The 23,641-nt window shown below is 39.5% G+C and overlaps 1 protein-coding gene across 3 annotated transcripts in view; it reads left to right on the plus strand.

The window, feature by feature from the left end:
- ANLN (anillin actin binding protein) overlaps positions 1-23,641 on the plus strand; it is a 78,713-nt gene that overhangs the window by 15,385 nt on the left and 39,687 nt on the right. For all 3 annotated transcript variants that reach the window (XM_003788587.2, XM_003788588.2, XM_012804369.1), the window contains exons 4-8: positions 5,003-5,385; positions 6,570-6,795; positions 9,526-9,716; positions 10,163-10,270; positions 16,252-16,378. In XM_003788587.2, coding sequence (XP_003788635.1) covers positions 5,003-5,385; positions 6,570-6,795; positions 9,526-9,716; positions 10,163-10,270; positions 16,252-16,378 — 1,035 coding nt within the window. The remainder of the gene's footprint in view (positions 1-5,002; positions 5,386-6,569; positions 6,796-9,525; positions 9,717-10,162; positions 10,271-16,251; positions 16,379-23,641) is intronic.

A 23,641-nucleotide genomic window follows, 5' to 3' on the forward strand; every position in this document is an offset into this window, starting at 1 on the left:
TTTTTTGTTGCAGTTTGGCCAGGGCTGGGTTTGAACCCACCACCCTCGGTATATAGGGCTGGCGCCCTACCCACTGAACCACAGGTGCTGCCCGAGAGCATGTCTGAAAATCTACCAGAATCATCTCTCAGTTCATGTTGGATGCTTTGGTGGCCACTGAGTTTCATAGCTCTGGAGTGAAGCTGCACCTTGGGAGGGAGAGGGTGCCTCCTGCATCCAGACTAACCTTGTTATCTAGCTGCAGCTGGGTGTTGGTTGGCAAGGGGGCGGGACAGCATGGGAGGCACTAGGCACTCTTGCACTTGGTAACTTTTAAGTGCCCTGTGGAGCCCACACTGCCATAGCCAAGCAAACTGGAAGGTTAGGAGGTTAGTCTGGATGCAGGTCTGGTCTTAAGGTCACCGGCTGGGATGAGGGCAGATTGTGACAGTGCTCATGGGGCTCCCTTCAGCAGCTGTGAGATGAGAGGAGGCAGGAAACCCCAAAGCTATTCTCAAATAAGCTATCACCATGCAGGTAAACAGCTCATTGGCTTCCAAGGCCTTACTAAGGAAGCATTCCTTTAGCTTTGGTTCTCAGCCACGCTGGTCTGTGTCAGAATCACTCAGATCATTGGATTGGTGGCTGGGGATAACCATGTTTCTTTATATAGCCTGAGAAAGACTCAGGAGGCTAGCCACTAAACGTGCCTGAATAGAAGGATGTCCTATTTCTGTTTTATAGGAATTATCTTTGGGTAGCAGAATGTAGATTTTCCTTAAGGGAAAAAAAAGGAGAGGGTTGTGGTTTAACATATAATCAAAAGAACAAACAAGGCTCTCCACATTCTAGAACATAAAGCATTGCCGAGATTTTGATCAGTTTGTAAGCAAATATTAAAAAAATGACCACCTCATTTTTGAAAATAAATCTCATTAAGGCATAATATCCTGATTTCAAGAAATGAAACTTATGCCTTAAGTGTAATGAATAGTTTAGTGACTACTAAAGAAACTGTGGGTATAAGTCAGTTACATGTTTGAGAACTTACACTGAAATATAATTTATCTGAAGCCTATCATTCTGGCAGAGAATGGTTACAAGAGCTACAGGTTTATTAAGCCCATTCTTTTTTAATTTTTTCTTTTGAAGACAAAGTCTCACTTGCCCTCAGTAGTGTGCCATGGCGTCACGGCTCACTGAAACCTCAAACTCTTGGGCTTAAGCGATTCTCTTGCCTCAGTCTCCCAAGTAGCTGGGACTATAGGATCTGCCACAACATCAGGCTATTTTTTGGTTGCAGTTGCCATTGTTAGTTAGCTGGCCGGGTTTGAACCTGCCAGCTTTGGTGTATGTGGCTGGCACCCCCACCACTGTGCTATGGGGCACTATGCCTATTCAGAGAAATTTTAATTCAGATATGTTATTTGGGAAACCAGTAGAAGAGTCAAATGGAGGTGGTTGATAGAAGACCATGAAGGATGGGCCAGGAAGATGGAAGAACTAATGGAGAATAATGTCACAACCAGAAAGGGAGTGATAATTTTAGAAATGTCAAGAAATATAAGGCCTGCAAAATTTATACTGGCACTAGTGACAATAGCAAGACCAACTTCAGGGCAGTGATATAGGCAAAAGGCTGGTTGAGTTAAGTAGTGAGTGAATATTGTGCAGGAAAAGAGGGGCAGTAGCTGTGTTTTTCTCCGGAGGGGGGTGGGGGGAGATATTTACTTTTTTTTTTTGAGACAAAGCCTCAAGCTATCCCCCTGGGTAGAGTGCCATGGCATCAAAGCTCACAGCAACCTCAAACTCCTGAACTTAAGCAATTCTCTTGCCTCAGCCTCCCAAGTAGCTGGGACCACAGGTGCCCGCCGCAACACCTGGCTATTTTTTTTTGGTTCTGGTTTTCATTGTTGTTTGGCAGGCCCAGGCTGGATTGGAACCTGCCAGCTCTGGTGTATGTGGCTGGCACCTTAGCCACTTGAGCTACAGGTGCTGAGCCAGGGGGTATTTACTTTTAAGATGAGACAAATTTGAGCATACAATAGTCTCCCCCCTTATCTGTTAGGAGTGCGGTTCTCACCTCGAGTGGATGCCTGAAACCCAGAGTAGTTGATTGTAACCCATTTCTGTGCTTGTCTTCCTTTCAGAAATGTAATGGCTTTCCCATCTTAACTAAGCCATTATACACTGTAGTTATAACTTTTGCAGTTTGAGGTGCAGTAGCAAAACTAGCAGGAATTTGTTTTTCCTTCTTCACAATTTCACAGATAGAAGTTTCATTTTTACCATAGATGTTAGCAGCCTCTGGATATGATTTTTTTTTCTTCCCTTATTAAGTAAAGAACTTTCATCTCTTCACTTAAAGTAAGTACTTTCTGGCTTTTCTTTGGCATATCCAAGTTGCCAGCATCACTATTCTTGCACTTTGGGGCTGTTACGTCAAATAAGGGTCACTTGAACACAAGCACTGTGATACTGCAGCAGTCATCTGATACCCAAGATGGCTACTAAGGCTACCAAGACAGTGAGTATTGGGCGGGTAGTGTCTACAGCTTGGATATGCTGCTATGTCACTGGCAAGGTGGTGTGAAATTTCATCACACTGCTCAGAATGATGGTGCAATTTAAAACTTATGAATTAGACACATACATAGGAAAAATGATGTGGAGACATAGTGAGAATACTGTCTGCAAGCTCAGGCACTCCTGAGGTCACTAGAAGCTAGGACAGAAGCATGGAACAAATTGTCCCTCACAATTTGTTTCAGACTTTGATTTCAGACTTCTAGCTCCCAGAACTGTGGGACAATTTCTTTTGTTTAAGCCAAAAATAAATAAATAAAAATGAATTATTTATTTCTGGAATCTTCTATTTAATATTTCTAGGCTACAGTTTGACTGCTTGTAATGAAATTGGGAAAGTAAAACCAAGGATAAGGGGGAATACCGTAAAGTCATGCTTGCTAAGGTGGTTCAGTCAATAGTGGACTGCATATACCATGGTGGTTTCAAAAGATTATAATATTAATACTACATTTTTACTGTGCCTGTGTTTAGGTAGATATGTTTAGATACACAAATACTCAGCGTTGTGTTACAGTTGTCTACCTACAGTATTCAGTACAGTAACAAGCTGTACAGGTTCATAGCCTAGGAGCAATAGGTTGTAGCACAAAGCTGAGGTGCGTAGTGGGCTAAACTTTCTAGGTCTGTGTTAGTGCACTTGGTGAGGTGCACTTCCAATGATGTATTTTTCAGAATGCGTCCCTGTTGTTAAGTGACTAAGCTATCTAGTTCTGTGTTAGTTGTGTTAGTACACTCTGTGATGTGTGCACTTTGTTGTTGTTTTTTTTTTTGAGACAGCCTCAAGCCGTCACCCTGGGTAGAGTACTCTGGCATCACAGCTCACAGCAACCTCCAACTCCTGGGCTGAAGTGATTCTTTTGCCTCCACCTCTCAAGTAGCTGGAACTACAGGTGCCCACCACAACCCCCAGCAATTTTTTGGTTGCAGCCATCATCATTTGGCGGGCCTGGACTGGATTCGAACCCACCAGCTCAAGTGTATGTGGCTGGCTCCTTAGCTGCTTGAGCCACAGGCATTGAGCCTATGTGTGCACTTCTAATGATGTATTTCTCCGAATATATCCCTGTTGTTAAGTGACATCCATCTGTGTTTATGAGCAGAAAAGAGTTTGTAGAGAAAGAGAGGGCTTATTTGCAGCAAGATCCCTGAGAAGGTTTTGGAGGGGTAGAAGTGAAACTTCTGGCAGAGGTTTTGACAGGAGGGGTACTTCTTTCCTTAATTGAATTTGTGGAATAGAAAGTGCCTCGAACCTGGGCTTCCCTATGTAGACACTCTGTATACATACTCTGTATGCATGTACATACAGGCCTGGATCTTTTGTTAGATAAACTTCACTATTTGGAATTTATCTCCACCTGAGGTAACTATTCAGAAAAACATATTTTGTTTAACCCTATCCTATTAGTAGCCTATGCTATTCAACATTAGTAGCCAGTAATCATATGTAAGTATTTAAATTTCAGTTATCTAAAATGAAATAAAATTTTTCATTTTCCCTGGCTACCCATTTCAAGTACTCACTGTCCAAATGTGACTGCTGGTTGCTGTCTTGACCAGCATGGATATGTCTATCATCAGAGCGCTCTTTGGTGTAGCACTGGTCTAATTCATTTTAAAACAAAAACTTGCTGTGTGAAATGTAATTTTAAATTGAACAGTGTTATGATACCATGCATTAATTCTAAATATATAACCTAAATGTGTGGTATCTAAACAATTGAAAAAAAAATAGGTATAATGATTTTTTAAAAAAATTTGGAGTATCAGGAGGTGCCTGTGGCTCAGTAGGTAGGGCACCAGCCCCTATACCAAGGGTGGAGGGTTTGAACCTGGCCCCGGCCAGACTGCAACACAACAACAATAGCCCATCGTTCTGGCAGGTGCCTGTAGTCCCAGCTATGTGGGAGGCTGAGGCAAAAGACTTGCCTAAGCCCAGGATTTGGAGGTTTGTGTGAGCTGTGACGTGTGATGCCACAGCACTCTACCCACGGTGATAAAGTGAGACTCTGTCTCTGAAAAAAAAAAAAAAGAAATTGGAGTATCATTTGATTTGAAAAGATAATGTCAAATTTAAACAGCTTAGTAGTTTCATTCATAGAAGAATTTTTCATTGGTTTTTAAACCTGTTAATTTCATTTAAAGATTCTATATGGAGTGATCCTAGATACCAAAAAGAAGATACCAAAAAATGTATACACATTTTAAGTAAAGAAAAAATTGTAATACTCAAATCATGTTTGATTTCTGCAATTACAAGAGATGCTCACTGTGACTTGTATTTATCTTTTGTTATCAGTATATATTGAATATTACAACTTTAATACAGTCTTTTCCTTTCTTAAAATGTGTATACTATACACTTTTTAATACCCTCTGCATATATCAGTGTAGTTTTAAACAAAGTTTAACTCTTTTTCTTTAAACTCTTTTTCAGATCACTCTGACAGCTCACTCTTCTCACCAGTGCCATCAGAGGAGAAGGCTGCCTCCCCTCCCAAACCCACCCTTTCAAATGCCTCAGCAACTCCAATTGGGAAAAGGGGCCCTCTGGCCAACCTTGCTGCAACTATTTGCTCCTGGGAAGATGATGTAAGTTACTCATCTGCAAAGCAAAACAGTGTACAAGAACAGCCTGGTACCACTTGTTTATCCAAATTTTCCTCTGCAAGTGGAGCATCTGCTAGGATCAATAGCAGCAGTGTTAAGCAGGAAGCTACATGCTGTTCCCAAAGGAATGGCAATGCCTCTTTGAATAAAGCCTCATCCTCAAGCCCTGCTGATGCATCGCTGGTTAATGCCTCAATTTCCAGCTCTGTGGTAAGTCAACACCAGTTTGGTCTTTGCAAACCTTTTTTTTTGTGTGAGTAGTAATGAAAGAAAGAGAGTTGTGTGTGTGTGTGTAGGTATGAATTTTATAATATGTGCATAGCGTATTTATATGTATTTCAGAATATCAGTTTCATCGAAAGTGAAAATTTTAAGTTTGGTACCTTGTCCTGAGATAAATTATCAGTTGACAACTGAAATTACACTAATGTAAGGCAAATTCAAAGTGTATATAATAATGGAATAATGAAGCCTCTTCTTAGTCATTAAAAGAAGAATTCAACATAAGTATTCCGTTAGAATGCTTTATGTATATATAAAAATATAATATTTAAAGTATTTCTGGACATAATAGCTACAGTTGTCTCTAGGAAGGCTAAATTGCATAATAGGGCATGATACTTTTTTCTGTATGTTCTTTTGAAATATTTGAAACTTTTATGTAGTGTAGGTGTTACCCCAACAGTTTTTAAAAAACAATTAAGATAAAAAACCAGAAAGAATAAAGGCTGTTTTGTTCTTGACCACTGTCTTTTAGTCTGGTGCTAGGCCTTGGAATTAAACAGACCTGGATTCAATCCCAGCCCTGCCTTGTAATTAGAAGTGTGGCTTTGGACAACAGACTTAGTCTTGCAAAGCCTTACTATAAGTAAAATGAGGGAAAAGGGTTATTTGGAGGGTTAGATAAGGTAAGATGCATAAAACACTAACTATAGTACCTCACTACATAGTAATTACTTAATTTATTATAATTAGCCATCAAGCACATGATACAATTTTATTAAATTGATATTGACTTAATAAAAATATAATTTGGTCTAATATAGTTAAAAATGTAATAAAGGTACTAGTATAAGAATATGAAAAACAATTTTTAAATAGGGAGTGATCTTACCACTAATACTTAATTACCCAGTAATATATTATGCAGACTAAACATATAATTTAAGTAACAAAAATAATAGTAATAATGATAATTTAAGTAACAGCACTTTCTAAGTTGCTTTTTCTCCCAAATCTTTCAAATTAGTTTGATCTATCAGAGAGTAAGAACATTTCATTTTGATAAGTCTTACATAAAGGCTACCAGGTAAATAAGATTTGAATTGGGGAAATAGGAATTCTTATAGATATAGTGAATGTTGTTGTTTACCCTAAATTTTTTCGTGTTTCAGAAAGGTACTTCTTCCCCAGTGAAATCTGCTATATCCATCACTGATGCTAAGAATTGTGAGGTACAAAATTTTGAGGTACTTCAAAAAACTCCTGGTAGTCCTCTGAAAACAGAGGTGTCGAAACCAGTTGTGAAGTCAACTGTATCCCAGACACCTCGATCCAAAGAAGAACCAAGTAGAGAAATTTGTCTACAGTCTCAATCTAAAGACAAATCTACAACACCAGGTTATGTATTTCAAGATATTTCAAAATAGTTATTCTCAGCATCCTAAAGATCCAATTGTGAATGGTACATTGTTGGTTTGCCAGGGCCAATGCTTGAATATTCTAAATGAGGCTTCTTTATGTTCAGCTTTAATTGATTCACTGAATATTCATTAGTGTAGACTAGCCTATTTACTGTCAGAGTTTTTAAACCTGTTACATTTTAACTGTTTGAACATGCTTTCTCTAGAATAATCATGCTACATACTTTCTTCTATATTGTGTGAGAGGGACAAGCCTTATACAGCCAGAAATCCCATTTTGGGGGCATAGTATGCAGAGCCAAGTATGCGGAGCATGTTTTTCAGTTTTCACTATGAAGGCATCCCTAAGAGCTGAGAGAAGTGAATGTGCAAATGACTCCATCCCCAGTTTTATTTATGTGTTTATTTGTAAGATTTATACATAATAGAATTTTTTTAACTTTTTAAAATTAATATGTAACATATATATTTTGGGGGTACATTTAATACATCCATATAATTTATAAAGATCAAATCAATCAAATCAGTGTAACTGGGATATCCCCTTAAATATTTGTCTTTTTTTTTTTTGGAGACAGAGTCTCACTGTGTCACCCTGGGTAGAGCAACGTGGCCTCACAGCTCACAGCAATCTCAAACTGTTGGGCTTAAGTGATTCTCAGCCTCCCAAGTAGCTGGGACTTACAGGGTCCCGCCACAATGCCTGGCTACTTTTATTTTTTGGTTGTAGTTGTCATTGTTGTTTGGCAGGCCCAGGCTAGATTTGAACCCGTCAGCTCCTGTGTATGTGGCTGGCACCCTCGCTGCTGAGCTACAGGTGCCAAGCCAATATTTGTCTTTTCTTTAAGCTAGAAACATTTGAATTCTTTTCTTCCAGCTTTCTTGAAATACATGTGTACAATAGATTATTATAAACTGTAGTCACTTTACTGATGTATCAAACACTAGGTCTTATTTATTCTCTTGAACTATATGTTTGTACCTATTAATCAATCTATCTTCATCCTGTAATTAAGTATATGTGTATATCGTTTGTGTGTGTAGATATAAAAATTTAAAATTTTCTACTATAGTAAAATGATTCTCTAGGAAATGCTGTATTTGACTTATAGTGACTTATACTTTGTGATGCCCTCCCGCTTCCTGGTGGTTGAGAAACACAGCACTGAACTATATGGCACAAATATATGGCCATAGAATTTACTTTGAACTATATTCTTGTTCATTGGAAAGACTTTCAAATTCTTAAGGTTTAACTTTTTGAGAATATAGTCTCTCCAGAAACTGTAGCTCAGTTGGTCTCAACCTTCCTAATGCTGCGACCCTTTAATACAGTTCCTCATGTTGTGGTGACTCCCAACCATAAAATTATTTTCGTTGCTACTTCCTAACTGTAATTTTGCTACTGTTATAAATCGTAATGTAAATATCTGATATGCAGGATGGTCTTAGGCGACCTGTGTGAAAGGGTCATTTGACCCCCAAAGGGGTCGCGACCCATAGGTTGAGAACCGCTGCTGTAGCTCATCATAAAGGGGAAGTAAACAGAGGGATGAGAGTGAGGAAGCCATTAGGTATAGGATACATAGAAGTCAGCAATCAGTTTCCAGGTTAACCAAAATGAAAATTAGAAGCAATAGCAAGATCCCAGATGGAATAAGACAAGTTACACCCAATTTTCTAAAGACTTATGGCTTAGGTTAGAAGCATTCTTTTTATTGTTCTTGGTTACGGGATGTACTCAGAATCACATTTGCAGAGCCTCAGAAATATTTAATTTAGATGCTTTTTTGTATTGCTAGTAGACCCTAGTTTTAGATATGGTATAAAGTGATAATAAGGGACAGGTGGAGTTCTCAAATCATAGCCACGGGTCAAATTCTATTCTCTGCTTGTTTTTGCAAATAACATTTTATTGAAACACAGCTATACCTGTTTATTTTTATGCCCTCTGTGGTTGCCTACATTCTACAATGCAGAGGTGAGTAGTTGTGACAGAGACCATATGATCTGCAAAGCTCAAAATGTTTATTATCTGCCCCTTTACAGGAAAATATTTGTCAATCTCTAATGCAGATATGCCTATTTTTCTATAATACAACCCTGGAATCCTCTTGATGGGGCTAATAAGTATCCCATTTTCCCTACTTTAGTACTTCATACTATTTCAAATGAATACTATTTTAAGACGTGAAATCAAGTTGTCATTTTGATAAAGTGAATAATCCCCAATTTTTCTGACTAAAGGAAAAGATTCTACATTTTTACATGTTAGGCTTCCTAAAAGTAAGATAAAATATATTGGCTGTAGAAGTATAAGTTGCTGGAAGTTATTATGGCCAGGTACTTCGTGGTGAAGGTAGATTTATTAATACACATGCGGTCAAATTTTAGTCATTCTGATTGTTCAGTTTGAGAGTTTGCTAATCCCTACTGACCTCTCACTCTCCCCTTTTAAAATTCTTTTTTTTTTTTTTTTTAAGGAACTAAATCCCATGAAAAAAATTTTAGGACATATAATTAAATAGAATAATAAGATAGTTTAAAATTTTTTTGACCTATTTTCATATTGTTTACTTTGTTAATGAATATTCCTAGTAGAATCAAAGAATTTTAGAGCTATGCTGGAGTTTAGCACTTTTTTCATGGAAACAGTAATTATTACTTATTTTGAATAGCCTCTAAAAATGTGTTGTGTTTTCTATAGGAGGAGCAGGAATTAAGCCTTTCCTGGAACGCTTTGGAGAACGTTGTCAAGAGCACAGCAAAGAAAGTCCAGCTCGTAGCACACCTCATAAGACCCCCATTATCACTCCAAACACAAGGGCCATCCAAGAAAGATTATTCAAGCAAAACACATCTTCATCTACTACCCATTTAGCACAGCAGCTCAAGAAGGTATGGTATAATGCATTTAATGTAATTCGTCACATGATCTTGGGACAGAACCTAGAAATCAAAAAAATGTGACTTCTGATAGCGGACCTAAGTAGCATCTGAGTGACCTCTGTGTCACTCATTTCAAATTGGAAATGCTGTCCTACATTCTCTGTGTATTATGAACTTTTTTTTTTTTTTTTTTGCGGTTTTTGGCCGGGGCTGGGTTTGAACCTGCCACCTCCGGCTTATGGGGCCAGCGCCCCACTCCTTTGAGCCACAGGCGCCACCCCTGAACTTTTTAATTGTAAAAATCAAAGATAAGGAAAGTTTTAATGGTGTTGGGATATTCTTTTATATTTTTCCCAGCTTGCTGTGTCTTCACATGGTCTTCTTTCTGTCAGTGTTTGGGTGTTCTTAAACATGCTACTGGCTTTTGTGTATAATGCAGCTTTTGATGGGTTTAGGAACGTGAGAAAGAACTAGCATGTCTGCGTGGCCGATTTGACAAGGGCAATTTATGGAGCGCAGAAAAAGGTGGAAGCTCAAGAAGCAAACAACTAGAAACCAAACAGGTAATGTAAATAAGAAACATAAAAGCAAACTTGCATCAGAGTAGTGTTGGGATCTATTGTAGTTCTGTATTATAAAATAATTCTCTACACACTTTCCTATTCCAATTAATTGTCACTTTCCATTCATAAACTCCTTAAATATGCATATTAGTTCTGCCTTTTCATGGTGTTTTCCTATCTAAATGGAACTCTTCACTATATTCACTGACTGATAAACATAAAATCAAATGTTAAAAAAATATTCTAATCGTTCATTTGATTTCAGATTATTCTCAACAGTCTACTTAGATGCTGGTTCTGAAATGTTTGTTAGGCTGGTTGTGATGGCTCACTCCTATAATCCCAGCACTCTGGAAGGCTGAGGCAGGTGGATTGCTTGAGCTCAGGAGTTTGAACCCAGCCTGAGCAAGAGCGAGACCTTGTCTCTACTAAAAATAGAAAAACTAGCTGGACATGGTAGTGCATACCTAGTCTCAGCTACTTGGGAGGCTGAGGCAAGAGGGTTGCTTGAGCCCAAGAGTTTGAGGTTGCTGTGAGCTATGATGCTACCACAGTACTCTACTTAGGATGACAGAATGGAACTCTTTTCTCAGAATCTACTTTTCTCATTGATGACTGTATACTTCTCCTCAATTTCCATATTTTTTGACTTTGGAACTCTTTTTTTTTTTTTTTTTTTTTTTTTTACCATGTTGCCCTCGGTAGAGTGCTGTGGCATCAGCTCACAGCAACCTCAAACTCCTGGGCTCAAGCGAGTCTCCTGCCTCCGCCTCCCAAGTAGCTGGGACCACAGGCGCCCGCCGCAACGGCCGGCTATTTTTTGGTTGCAGCCCTCATTGTTGTTTTTGGCGGGTCCGGGCTGGGGATTCGAACCCGCCACCTTAGGTGTACGTGGCTGGCGCCTTAGCCAGTTGAGCTATAGGCGCCGAGCCGACTTTGGAACTCTTAGACCACATCCCTCTAGATTTCTCTTCACTCCTGTCAAATTTTATTTGACAGCCTTCAATAACATTCCTACTTATGGCTGTAAACTATGTCCTATTTCATTTATATGCTTATAGTGTACAAAAAGTATTGTGTTAGGGATATTTTTAGGCTAATAGGATTTTATTTGCAGAAGGGACTAATGGAAAGTATAGGAATATTAGATTTAACCAGTATTCATTCAAAAAGATTTTCTACTTTGAGTTTTCTTTTTTTAAAAGAGTCATGTTTTGTTCTTGCCTAGGCTGGAGTGCAGTTGCATGATCAAACATAGCTTACTATAACTTTGAATTCCTGGGCTCAAGTGATCCTCCTGCCTCAGCCTCCCAAGTAGCTGGGACTTACAGTCATGTACTTACAGGCATGTGCCACCAAGCCTGGCCTGATTTTTTTCTTTTTTAATCAGTTCTCTTGTCTAAAGAATCATGGTACCCAGAGTACTGACCTCAACCTTTTTTTTTTTGTTTTCACTTGTCCTAGGACAGCTCTTCTTTGTCATCAGATACAGATTCAGCCGAGCACAGAAATGCTGGTGATGTTCAGCTCTGGTGTGCTGATCTCTCTCCTGAGCTCTGGACTTGGTTGGCTAGCAGAGCCTTCTCTGCTTTGCTGTAGTCTCTGTCTTCGCCTATGACTTTACTCTATGCCTTGCCATCTAAAACAATCCAGGAGTTCTTCCTTGGCCCCTACCTCTTGTTTACTGTGTCTTCCCATCTGCTTGCCCCTACCACACACATGCCTAAACACACAAAACTAGTGATAAGTTTTCTAAACTATCACCAAGCTGCCTGGTCTTCCATATTTTCCTCTGCTGTTACCATAGTCACTTCTATAGCTTCATACTGAATACCCTGCTTCTGGTTTGGCTACTCTCTTGTCCATCTTACAAGTTGCTGCCAGAGAAGTATTTTTACAAGGCAAATATTCACATATTTACTTGGTTAAAATCTTCAAAAGCTCCTCATAGCCATCATCAGAAAAATATTTAAACTACTTGGTTTGACATATAGAATCATTCCTTGCCTGGCTCCTCTCCCCTTTCCATAGGTGTGCTTCAGACCTGCCATGCAGACTATTTGCAATCTCTCAGATGTACCAGTTTTTCAGAGCTGTTTGCCTTTGCCTTGCTGTTCTCTCAGGTATCTCCCTGGTCAGCTCTTTGTTAGGAACAGGCCCAACTTTAATTACCTTTGGGGATCCTTCTTTGGATCTTTAACCAAGGAGCCTCTCTTTTTCCCACCCATGTCATACTGTTCATATCTCATCTGAAATATTGTCTTCCTATGAATGTTTTAATTTTGTCTTCTACCAGGGTAGGGAGAGCCTTATCCATCTCTGTGTTCTTAGTGCTTGTCTCAGAGTAGAACCACAATACATTTGTGTTTGAAGGAAGGAAGGAATGTGCTGATTCTTCCTATCAGCATACAGCAGCTAGGGGTGGGGAACCTGTGGCCCTGGGGACACATGTGGCCTTCTGGATCCTTGAGTGGGGCCTTTAGACTGAATCCAGATTTTATAAAACAGCTCCTTTTACTGAAGAGATTTGTTCTGTCTCATTTGGGTTTGCTGAGGGTCTGCACTTGGGGCTCTGCAGGGCCACATGTGGCCTTGAGGCTGCAGGTTCCCACAATCATTTAACTTGACCTGTTAGGAGCATTTTACGTTGTCAGTCAGTTTGTTCTAATTGAAGCACCTTCTTCACTCAATTGCCACTATATCATATGCTCATGGTTTTCTCTTTTGCCTCTGGAGAGGTTAAGGCAGTGTTTCCTTAACTACTTTACACTAAATAATTCCTGGTAAACCTGACGTTGTTTCCCAGACAGTTGCACATATGTATGGAAGCAAACTTCTGAACACAGTAATGGAAGTTCAGGGGTTTTCTTTTGTCCAAAAACTTATATGTGGTCTCGAGAGGGAGCAGCCAAAGAGGTAGGAGGAGAATGTGTTTGAATAGGGTGTTATTAAAGTCAGGAGAAGAAAGAGCTTTCTGGAAGGAAGAAGTAGTCAGTATTGTCAAATGTGGGTTGAACCAAGTCCACTGAGGTTTTTCTTTTTTCTATCCTTTTTTTTTTTTTTGACAGAGTCTCGTTCTGTTGCCCTGCTGCAGTGCAGTGGTGTCATCATAGCTCATGCAATCTTGACCTCCTGGGTTCAAACCATCCTCCTGCCTCAGACTCCCAAATAGCTGGCACTTCAGGCATTCGCCACCCTACCCAGACAACTTTTCTATTTTTTTGTAGAGACAGAGTCTTGCTTTTTACTGGATTTTGAAGTCTGGTATTTGTTGTGGTGTAGTAGGAACAGTGCTAGTTAGGTGGTAAAGATGGAACGCTGGAAACAATAGGCTGAAGAGGAATGGGAAGTGAAGGGTTGAGTCGGAGGTGTAGGCAGTCCTTAGATAAGGGAGAGGGAGAAGAGGTAGCCGGAGGGGATGAAGAAGCAAAATATGGCTTATGTTTTCTTCTTTCTGAGACCTACATCAGTTTTGGTGTGATGGGAAGCAGCTAGCAGAAAGGAAGAATTTGAAGGTAATACGTCCTTCATGTTCACATGGATGGAGCTGGAAAATGTTCTTCTTAGCAAAGTATCACAGGAATGGAAGAAAAAGTATCCAATGTACACACACCTATTATGAAACTAATTTAAACCTTTTTATATGAAAGCTATAACCTAATAACAGCCTAAGGATATGGGGAGGGGGGAGGGAGGAGGGAGAGGGATTCGAGGGTTCACTTCTGGTTCATCTTGCAAGGGTACAAGTGAATCTTTCTATGAGTAGAATATGAATGTTTTGACATAATAACTAAGAAAGTTACATGAAGGCTATGTTAACCAGTTTGATGGAAGTGTCTTGGATTGTGTGTGAAAATACCACACTGTACCCCCAAAGTGCATCAATGTACACAGTTACCATTCAATTAAAAAAAAAAAAAAAAAGAGGTGATGATTAATGAGGTCAGAGTGGATGAACTCAGTATAGGAAAGGGAATAGAACAGATCAGAATACACTGTGGTATGAGGAAGGAAGTAGTGTATGGGGGCCTATAGCACCCTGGGAATAAGACTACAGACGACTGATGGACTTTCTGCCTGATAGCTTCTGTTTTGTTCATCCTTAGGGTAGGGAAGGTGATAGGTCAAATACTTTCTGGAGGAAGGAAGACAGAGAGCTGACTCAGAAATAGAAAGAATAGGGAATAGTGTGGAGACTTAGACGGGATATGAGACCATATATTGATAATGGAATCAAACTCCACAGTTGTGTTTTCTCTAGGTATCCAAAAAGCCTAGATGTAAACAGGGAGACATTGGGTCGGTCCAGGGTTGGGGTTTTGCTAGACAAGAGGAATGGGAATGGGGTTCAGGTGAGGGAGTTGAAGATACTGATAAGGTAATGGCTGCAGTGGAGGTTCATGTGGTTTGCCCTGCATTGTAGGAGTAAGAAAATAAGTAGCCACAGTAGGAAGAAAAGTATCAAATGACCAGAAGTCCATGTGAGGCTAGAGGCTCTGGTAGATCCCAAGCAAGAGAGTTAGAGAGATCGGTAATATGGCTAGTGTGGGATATTTGAGTTTAGGATTTCAGAGAAGCAGAAGATTTCAGGAGATGACTGAGTTAGAGTAATGGTGAAGGTCGCTGGAGTTGAAATGTTTGGCCCTGAGAACCTGAGGTGTTGTTTAGGCAGTTCTTGTGCCTACTGACACTGCCCTGATGGTGGTAGGTTTTGAACCAGAGAAGAAGTGTTTGAAGAACATAGAGGATTGAGTCATGAGTTATTAATTGATACCGTGGAGTTGAGGAGGGATGGAGAGTGCACTATAACCAGTTTGCTTGGGGCCCAAAGGTGCTGGAGCTGTTAAAAGAGGATTAATAAACATGAAAACATTATCAGAGATAGAAGAGAAGGCTGTCCCTCATGTTGTCATGGTTTAGGTGAGAGAACCACTATTATTTCAGAAGTTCAGAAGTTCATAGTATAAGTCCTCTTTTCACAGGAGAGTAAGGTTTCATTTCTTTTCTTTTTTTTTTTTGAGACAAATTCTCACTATGTCACCTTGGTGCCGTGGCATCACAGCTCACAACAACCTGAAACTCTTGGGCTTAAGTGATTCTCTTGCCTCAGCCTCCCAAGTAGCTGGGACTACAGACACCTGCCACAAAGTCCAGCTATTTTGAATTGTAGTTGTCATTGTTGTTTAGCAGGCCTGGGCAGGGCTCGAATCTGCCGCCTCCGGTATATGTGGCTGGCACCCTACTCACTGCACTACGGGTGCTGAACCGTGTGCAAGTTTTTTAAAGTCTTCTGTGCTTCAGTTTTCTCATCTGTGAAATGGAGATAGTAGTACCTAACTTATAGGATTATTGGGAGGAGTAGGTGAGGCAATAGGTGTAAAGTGCTTAAAAGGTGGTGGCACCTGCTAAGCTCCATGTAAGTACTAGCTGCTGCTGTTCTTGTTTTTCCTCTGTTTCTACTATTGCTTTAATCATAAAGTATTTAAACAAACAACAACTGAATGTTTCAGTTGGTAATGAATTAAAAGATTCAGATGAGGGAATTTTTTTCTTCTTTATTTACCTTCTGATCTGTTTTTGTCCTCTGTTTTCTCTGGATTTTACCCTTTGAATAACTGATAATTAAATGGAATCCTGATAGAGGAACTGTCACCAGATTTTATAGGTATAGATTGAAATGATTATCATGGGAATTATTTTTCCCTTTGTGTGTTTTTCACCTTAATGGGTTTCTTTAAAACTCAACTTTAATGCTAATTTTTATTCTCTCTTGCTACTGGGAATTACCAGGAATATGAACTAACACCAAGGGCTCGTTGTCTTATCAACAAGGCTGGGCCCGTCCACGTACATTTTGTTCTGAGGACACAGATACAGAATAAAATATCTAATAATCATCTTGTTCCATTTAATAACACATAAGAAGATAAAATCTATAGTTTTGAGAAATAAAATCTACTTCTTCATTTACTTTTTTGCAGGAAATTCATTGTCAGGACACTCCACTCAAAAAACATCAAGTTGTTTCCAATACTCAGTCACTTCCAGTAACAGAAAAGGTGACAGAAAATCAGACATCAACAAAAGCTTCGAGTACAGAGCCTTCAGGTCAGTGTTTGATATTTCTGTTTCACTTAAAATTTAGCTTTCGCATTGCCATACATTTGGAAATTTAATTGGAAAGCAGATAGGCTGCTATGGTGTAAAAAGATCCATTTCTTAATTCCCACTTACTTTTTAAGTTCTGCAATATGCTTCTTCTTTAGTTCTTTTTCCAGAGTTAGAACTCATATACCGTTGATAAAGTATAATTACTACAAACTTTTTCAGTGAAAAGTTCAGTATTACCTTTTTTTTTTTGAGATGTGGCCCTTGGTAGAGTGCTGTGGCATCACACAGCTCACAGCAACCTCCAGCTCTTGGGCTTAGATGTTTCTCTTGTCTCAGCCTTCCAAATAGCTGGGACTACAGGCACCTGCCACAATGCCTGGTTGTTTTTTTGTTGCAGTTTGGTGGGGGCTGGGTTCGAACCTGCCACCCTTGGTATATGGGGCTGGCACCCTATTCACTGAGCCACAAGCACCGCCTCAGTATTACCTTTTGAAATGTACAATGTACATGCTCTTTAACTCAGATTTTCTGCAGTATTTCTGTGAATTCCTGAGTTAGTATGCAAAGGTTTGTGCACAAAGACGTGAACCGCTGCACTTTTTATAACAGCAATGAGATTTAAATGCCCTAACTGCGCATCAGTAGAAGACTGTTTTAGTTTTTCTACCTTGGTCCAAACACCCTTAGAAGACTAAGTAAATTGCACCAGATCCATATGATCAAGTATTATACATTGGCCTAAGAGAATAAGGTAGCTTTGTAATGTCATAGACACTTTTTAAAAATTGATTTTATTTTAAACAATTATGGTACACATAAAATTACATCACATAAAATTTATCATCCTAACCATTTTTAAGTGCATAATTCAGTAGTGTTAAGTATATTGTTGTAATGTAGATCTCCAGAACTTTTTCATCTCACAAAACTGATACTCTATTAAACAATTCCCCACTTAGCCCCTGGTATTCGCCTTCCTATTCTTTATTTTTTTAATTTGATTACTTTAGATGCCTCATTTAAGTGGAATCATACTATTTATCTTTTGTGACTTGCTTATTTCACTTAACACAATGTCCTTAAGTTTTGTTCATATTACAGCACATGATAAGACTTCCTTCTTTGCCTTTTTTTTTTTTTTTTGACATTTCTTAGAGATGGCATCTCATATGTTGCCCCAGCTAGTCTTGAACTTCTTCCTTCTAGATCCTCCACCTTAGGTTCTCCAAAGTGCTAGAATTACAGGCATGAACCACCATGTTCAGCCTTCTTTCCTTTTTAAAGCTGAATATTCCATTGAATATTTTTCCTTAGTTCTCCTTCCAGAGTTAGAAAGATGTATTTCCACTCCATCTAGGTAAATATACCACATTTTGTTTATTCATTTTTCTGCCAGTGGACACACAGGCTGCTCCTACCTCTTGGCTATTGTGAATAGTTCTTCTCTGAACATGAGTGTGCATATATCTCTTTGATATTAATTCTTTTGGATAAGTGCCCAGAAATGGAATTCCTAGATCATATTGTAGTTCTGTTTTTAATTTTTTAAAAATTTTAACTATTTTTCATACCATTTTAAATTCCTGTCAAAAATGCACAAGTGTTCTGGTTTCTCTGTTCATCACCAATGCTTATTTCTGGTTTTTGTTTGTTTGTTTTATAGTCACTGTCCTAGTGGATGTGAGGTTGTATCTTATTGTGGTTATTATTTGTATTTTTCTGCTTTCTGGCTATTTGTTTGCCATCTCTGGAAAAATGTCTCCTCAAGTCCTTTGTTTTTTTAATCAGGTTATTTGAATTTTTTGTTGTTGAATTGTAGGAGTTCTTTATATATTCTGGATATTAACCCCTTATCAGATAATGGTTTGCAAATATTGTCTCCCATTCCATAAATTGTCTGTTAATTGTATCCTTTGATACATAAAACTTCTTAAGTTTGATATAGTCCTATTTGTCTATTTTTCATTTTGTTACTTGTGCTTTATATCTAAGAAATTATCATGAAATCTAACATCATGAAGCTTTTCTCCTATTTTTTTTTTTCTTTTAGAGATAGAGTCTCACTTTATTGCCCTCGGTAGAGTGCAATGGCATCACAGCTCACAGCAACCTCCAACTCCTGGGCTTAGGCAATTCTCCTGCCTCAGCCTCCCAAGTAGCTGGGACTATAATCACCCGCCACAATGCCTGGCTATTTTTTTGTTGCAGTTTGGCTGGGATGGTTTGAACCCGCCACCCTTGGTATATGAGCCACAGGCGCCACCCTTCCCCTATGTTTTCATCTAAGAGTTTTATAGTTTGGGGTCTTACATTTAGGTCTTTTAATCTATTTTGAATTAATTTTTATGTATGGTATAAGATGAAGGTCCAACTTCATTGTTTTACATTTAGATATCCAGTTTTCCCAGCACCATTTGTTGAAAGGATTGCCCTTTTCTCATTGAATTCTGTTAGTGCCCTTGTCAAAGATCATTCGGCCTTATGTGTAAAGGTTTATTTCTGGGCTTTTTATTTCATTAATCTATGTGTCTGTCTTTATGCCAGTACCATACTATTCTTATTACTGTATTTTGGTAATATATTTTGAAATCAGGAAGTGTGAGTTCTTTAATTTTGTTCTTTTTCGAAATTGATTTCTATATTTGGAGTCCCTTGAGATTCCATATGAATTTTTGGATGGACATTTTTTTTGAGACAGAGTCTCAAGCTGTTGCCCTGGGTAGAGCCGTGGTGTCACAGCTCACAGCAAACTCAAACTCTTGGGCTCAAGCGATTTTCTTGCCTCAGCCTCCCAAATAGCTGGGACTACAGGCACCCGCCACAATGCCCAGCTATTTTGTTGTTGTTGTTGCAGTTGTCATTGTTGTTTTAGCTGGCCCAGATGGGATTTAAACCTGCCAGCCTCGGCGGCATATGTGTTTGTCATTCTACCCACTGAGCTATGGGTGCTGCCCAGGATGGACTTTTTGATTTCTGAAAAGAATATTGAGATTTGACAGGGATTGCATTGAATCAGTAGATCACTTGGGTAATATTGTCTTTTTCTTTGAGTACATTTTTTATTTTTACAAATTAGTATGTGGGTATAATTTTTAGGTTACATTGTTCTAAATTCCAAGGTAAAGTTATACACCCTCACAATGTGCATATTAGGTAAAATCCTGCCTCCTGCCCTCTTTCCTCTGCCAGATGTCTTCCACCCTCTGCTCTCCCGCTTCCCTCTACCCTCAAACTGGACTATATTAGTGTTTTATTGTTCTTATGAGCATATAATTGTTTAAGAAGAGTGTATTTCAACTCCATCCAGGTAAATGTAAAAGATGTAAAGTCTCCATTTTTTTTTTTTGAGACAGAATCTCACTATGTTGCCCTTGGTTAAGTGCAACAGCCCTCGGTAGAGCAAGGCCCAAGCCCTTGCTTGGGCTCAAGCGATTCTTCTTTTCTAAGCGTCCTGAACATCTGGGAGTACAGATGCTCGCTGCCAGAACACTTGGCCATTTTTTGGTTGCAGTTGTCATTGTTTAGCAGGCCTGGGCTGGGCTCTAACCCACCAGCTTCAGTGTATGTGGCCAGCGCCCTACTCACTGAGCTATGGGCACCAAGCCGAGTCTCCATCTTTTTTAACGGCTCAATAATATTCCCTGGTTTATGACTCAATAATATGCCACAGTTTGTTGATCCATTCACTGGTTGATGGGCACTTAGATTGCTTCCATGACTTGGCAATTATGGATTGAGCCTCAATATTCTAGTGCCAATGTCATTGTGGTAAAATGATTTTTGTTCTTCTAGGTAGATACCTAGTAATAGGATTGCAGGGTCAAATGGAAAGCCTACTTTTTTTTTTTTTAATTCTTTTATTTTATTTTAATTTTTTGAGACAGAGTCTCACTATGTCATCCTCGGTAGAGTGCTATGGCGTCACAGCTCACACCAACCTCAAACTCTTGGGCTTAAGCGATTCTCTTGCTTCAGCCTCCCAAGTAGCTAGGACTATAGGTACCTGCCACAATGCCTGGCTACTTTTTGTTGTTGTTATTGTTGTAGTTGTCATTGTTGTTTAGCAGGCCCCGGTGGGATTTGAACCCATCAGCCCCTGTGTATGTGGCTGGCACCCTAACCACTGAGCTATGGGCACCAAGCCAAAGGCCTACTTTTAGATCTTTGAGGATTCTCCATACTTCTCTCCAAAAAGGCTATATTAGTTTACAATCCCACCAGTAGTGTAGAAATGTTCCCTTCTCTTCACATCATACCAGCATCTGGTGTTTTGGGATTTTGTGATGTGGGCTAATCTTACTGGGGTTAGGTGATATCTTAGAGTGGTTTTTGATTAGCATTTCTCTGATGAGTAAAAACAATGAGCATTTTTTCATGTGTTTGTTGGCCATCTGTCTGTCATCCTCAGAGAAGTTTCTGTTCAAATCTCTTGCCTACTTATAGAGAGGGTCATTTTCACTTTTCTTTTTTTTTTGAGACGGAGCCTCAAGCCATCCCCCTGGGTAGAGTGCCATGGCATCACGCTCACAGCAACCTCCAACTCCTGGGCTCAAGCGAGTCTCCTGCCTCAGCCTCCCAAGTAGCTGGGACTACAGGCGCCCGCCACAACGCCTGGCCATTTTTTGGTTGCAGCCATCATTGTTGTTTGGCGGGCCCAGGCTGGGGATTCGAACCCGCCACCTTAGGTGTATGTGGCTGGCGCCTTAGCCGCTTGAGCCACAGGCGCCTAGCCATTTTCACTTTTCTTATTGTTTAATTTGAGTTTTCTGTTGAGTCTAGTTATCAGGCCTTTGTCAGATTCATAACATGCAAAAATCTTCTCCAATTCTGTAGGCTGTCTGTATGCTTTGTTTGTGGTACCCTTAGCTGTGTAAAAGCTTTTTAGCTTGATCAAATCCTAGTTATTTATTTTTGGTGTTGCTGCAATTCCTAGGGGAGTTTTCCTCATAAAGTTTTTTCCCAGGCCAATATCTTCAAATGTTTTCCCCACACTTTCTTCTAGAATTTTTAATGTTTCATGTCTTAAATTTAAATCTTTTATCTAACGAGAATCAATTTTTGTCACTGGTGAGAGGTGCGAGTTTAGTTTCAGTCTTGTACATGTGGATAACCAGTTCTCCCAGCACCAATCCTTAAAAAAGGATTCTTTTCACCATTGCATGTTTTTGTTAGGCTCACTGTGTTTCCCTGAAAATAAGACACTGTCTTATATTTATTTTTTCTCAAGAAGACATACTAGGCCTTATTTTGAGGGGATGTCTTATTTTTATTAAGTATAATACAACAATCTACATTTCAAATACAGTTAAGTCATCTTCTTCTGGAACCTGACAGGGGGAGCGACCTTGGTGGTGGGATTGGCGCTAGTGATACATGAATTCCTTTCCTCTAGCCGTTTGCATGTGTGCAATAGGATGCCTGCAACCGTGGTTACCACACGTGTACCTGCGCAAGTGCGAATGGCTCTGAGAAAGGAGCTATGGCAGAAAAAAGTCTTCCTTACTGCTCTGTGCCAAAATGCATGGTGTGGCTATGCTATGTATCTGCATAGCCATACCCATCACTAGGTCTTATTATTGGGGTAGGGCTTATATTTAACAAATGCATAGAAATCCTGCTAGGGCTTATTTTTGGGGTAGATCTTATTTTCGGGGAAACATGGTATCAAAGATTAAATGACGATATGTGACTACGTTTATCTCTAGATTCTCTCTTCTATTCCTTAGATCTACATCTGTATTTTTTCTTTTTTTTCGAGACAGAGTCTCTCTATGTTGCCCTCAGTAGAGAGCCATGGCATCACAATGTCAAACTCTTGGGCTTAAGCAATTCTCTTGTCTCAGCCCTGCAAGTAGCTGGGACTACATGTGCCCACCACAGTGCCTGGCTATTTTTTTTTTTTTTTTGTAGTTGTCATTGTCATTTGGCAGGCCTGGGCCGGGTTTGAACCCTCCAACCCTGGTGTATGTGGCCAGTGTCTTAGCCACTGAGCTATAGGCGCCAAGTCTACATCTCTATTTTTGTGCCAGTACTATGCTGTTTTGATTGTTATAGCCTTGTAATATAACCTGAAATCTGGCAGCATAATGCCTCCAGCTTTGTTTTTATTTCTAAGAACTGTATTTACTATTTGGGATTTTTTTCTGGTTCCATATGAATCAAAGTACTATTTTTTCAAGTTCTTTATAAAGTATGACATTGGTGCTTTGGTGGGGATTGCATTAAATCTATAGATTGCTTTGGGTAGTATGGACATTTTAACAATGTTTTTGTTTCTGTTTTTTTGTTTGTTTGGTTTGGTTGGGGCTGGGTTTGAACCCGCCACCTCTGGCATACGGGGCTGGCGCCCTACTCCTTTGAGCCATAGGCACTGCCCTCATTTTAACAATGTTGATTCTTCCCAGCCGTGAGCATGGTATGTTCTTCCATTTGTTGACATCTTCTGCTATTTCCTTTCTCAAAGTTTCATAATTCTCTTTATAGAGATCTTTCACGTCTTTTGTTGGATATATTCCTAGGTATTTCATCTTTGGTGCTAGTGTAAGAGGACTAGAGTCTTTGATTTTATTCTTGGCTTGATGATCATTGGCATATACAAAGGCTACTGATTTGTGGGTATTGATTTTGAATCCTGAGATGCTGCTTAATTACTGATTCCTTAATTACTTTTAAGAGCTTTGTAGTTGAGTCCCTGGGGTTTTCCAGGTGTAAGACCATGTTATCTGCAAAGAGGGAGAGTTTGACCTCCGCTGTCCCCATTTGGAGTCCTTTGATCTTCTTCTTTTGCCTGATTGCAATGGCTAGGACTTCTAACACTATGTTAAATAGCCATGGAGACATTGGGCATCCTTATTTTGTTCCAGATTTGAGTGGAAATGCTTTGGACTTTACTCTGTTCAATATGATATTGGCTATGAGTTTGCTGTAGAAAGCTTCTTATCAATTTAAGAAATGTTCAGTGTAAGCCTATTTTCTTTTTTTTTTTGGTAGAGACAGAGTCTTACTTTATTGCTCTCGGTAGAGTGCCGTGGCACCACACAGCTCACAGCAACCTCCAACTCCTGGGCTTAGGCGATTCTCTTGCCTCAGCTTCCCAAGTAGCAGGGACTACAGGTACCCACCACAACGCCCGGCTATTTTTTTGTTGCAATTTGGCTGGGGCTGGGTTTAAACCCACCAGCCTCCATATATGGTGCCAGTGCCCTACCCACTGAGCAACAGGTGTCGACCAAGCCTGATTTCTTGGGTTTTTTTTTTTTT

Source organism: Otolemur garnettii, unplaced genomic scaffold, assembly GCF_000181295.1.
Source record: "Otolemur garnettii isolate 467f Iridium unplaced genomic scaffold, OtoGar3 scaffold00028, whole genome shotgun sequence".
Lineage (NCBI taxonomy): Eukaryota > Metazoa > Chordata > Mammalia > Primates > Galagidae > Otolemur > Otolemur garnettii.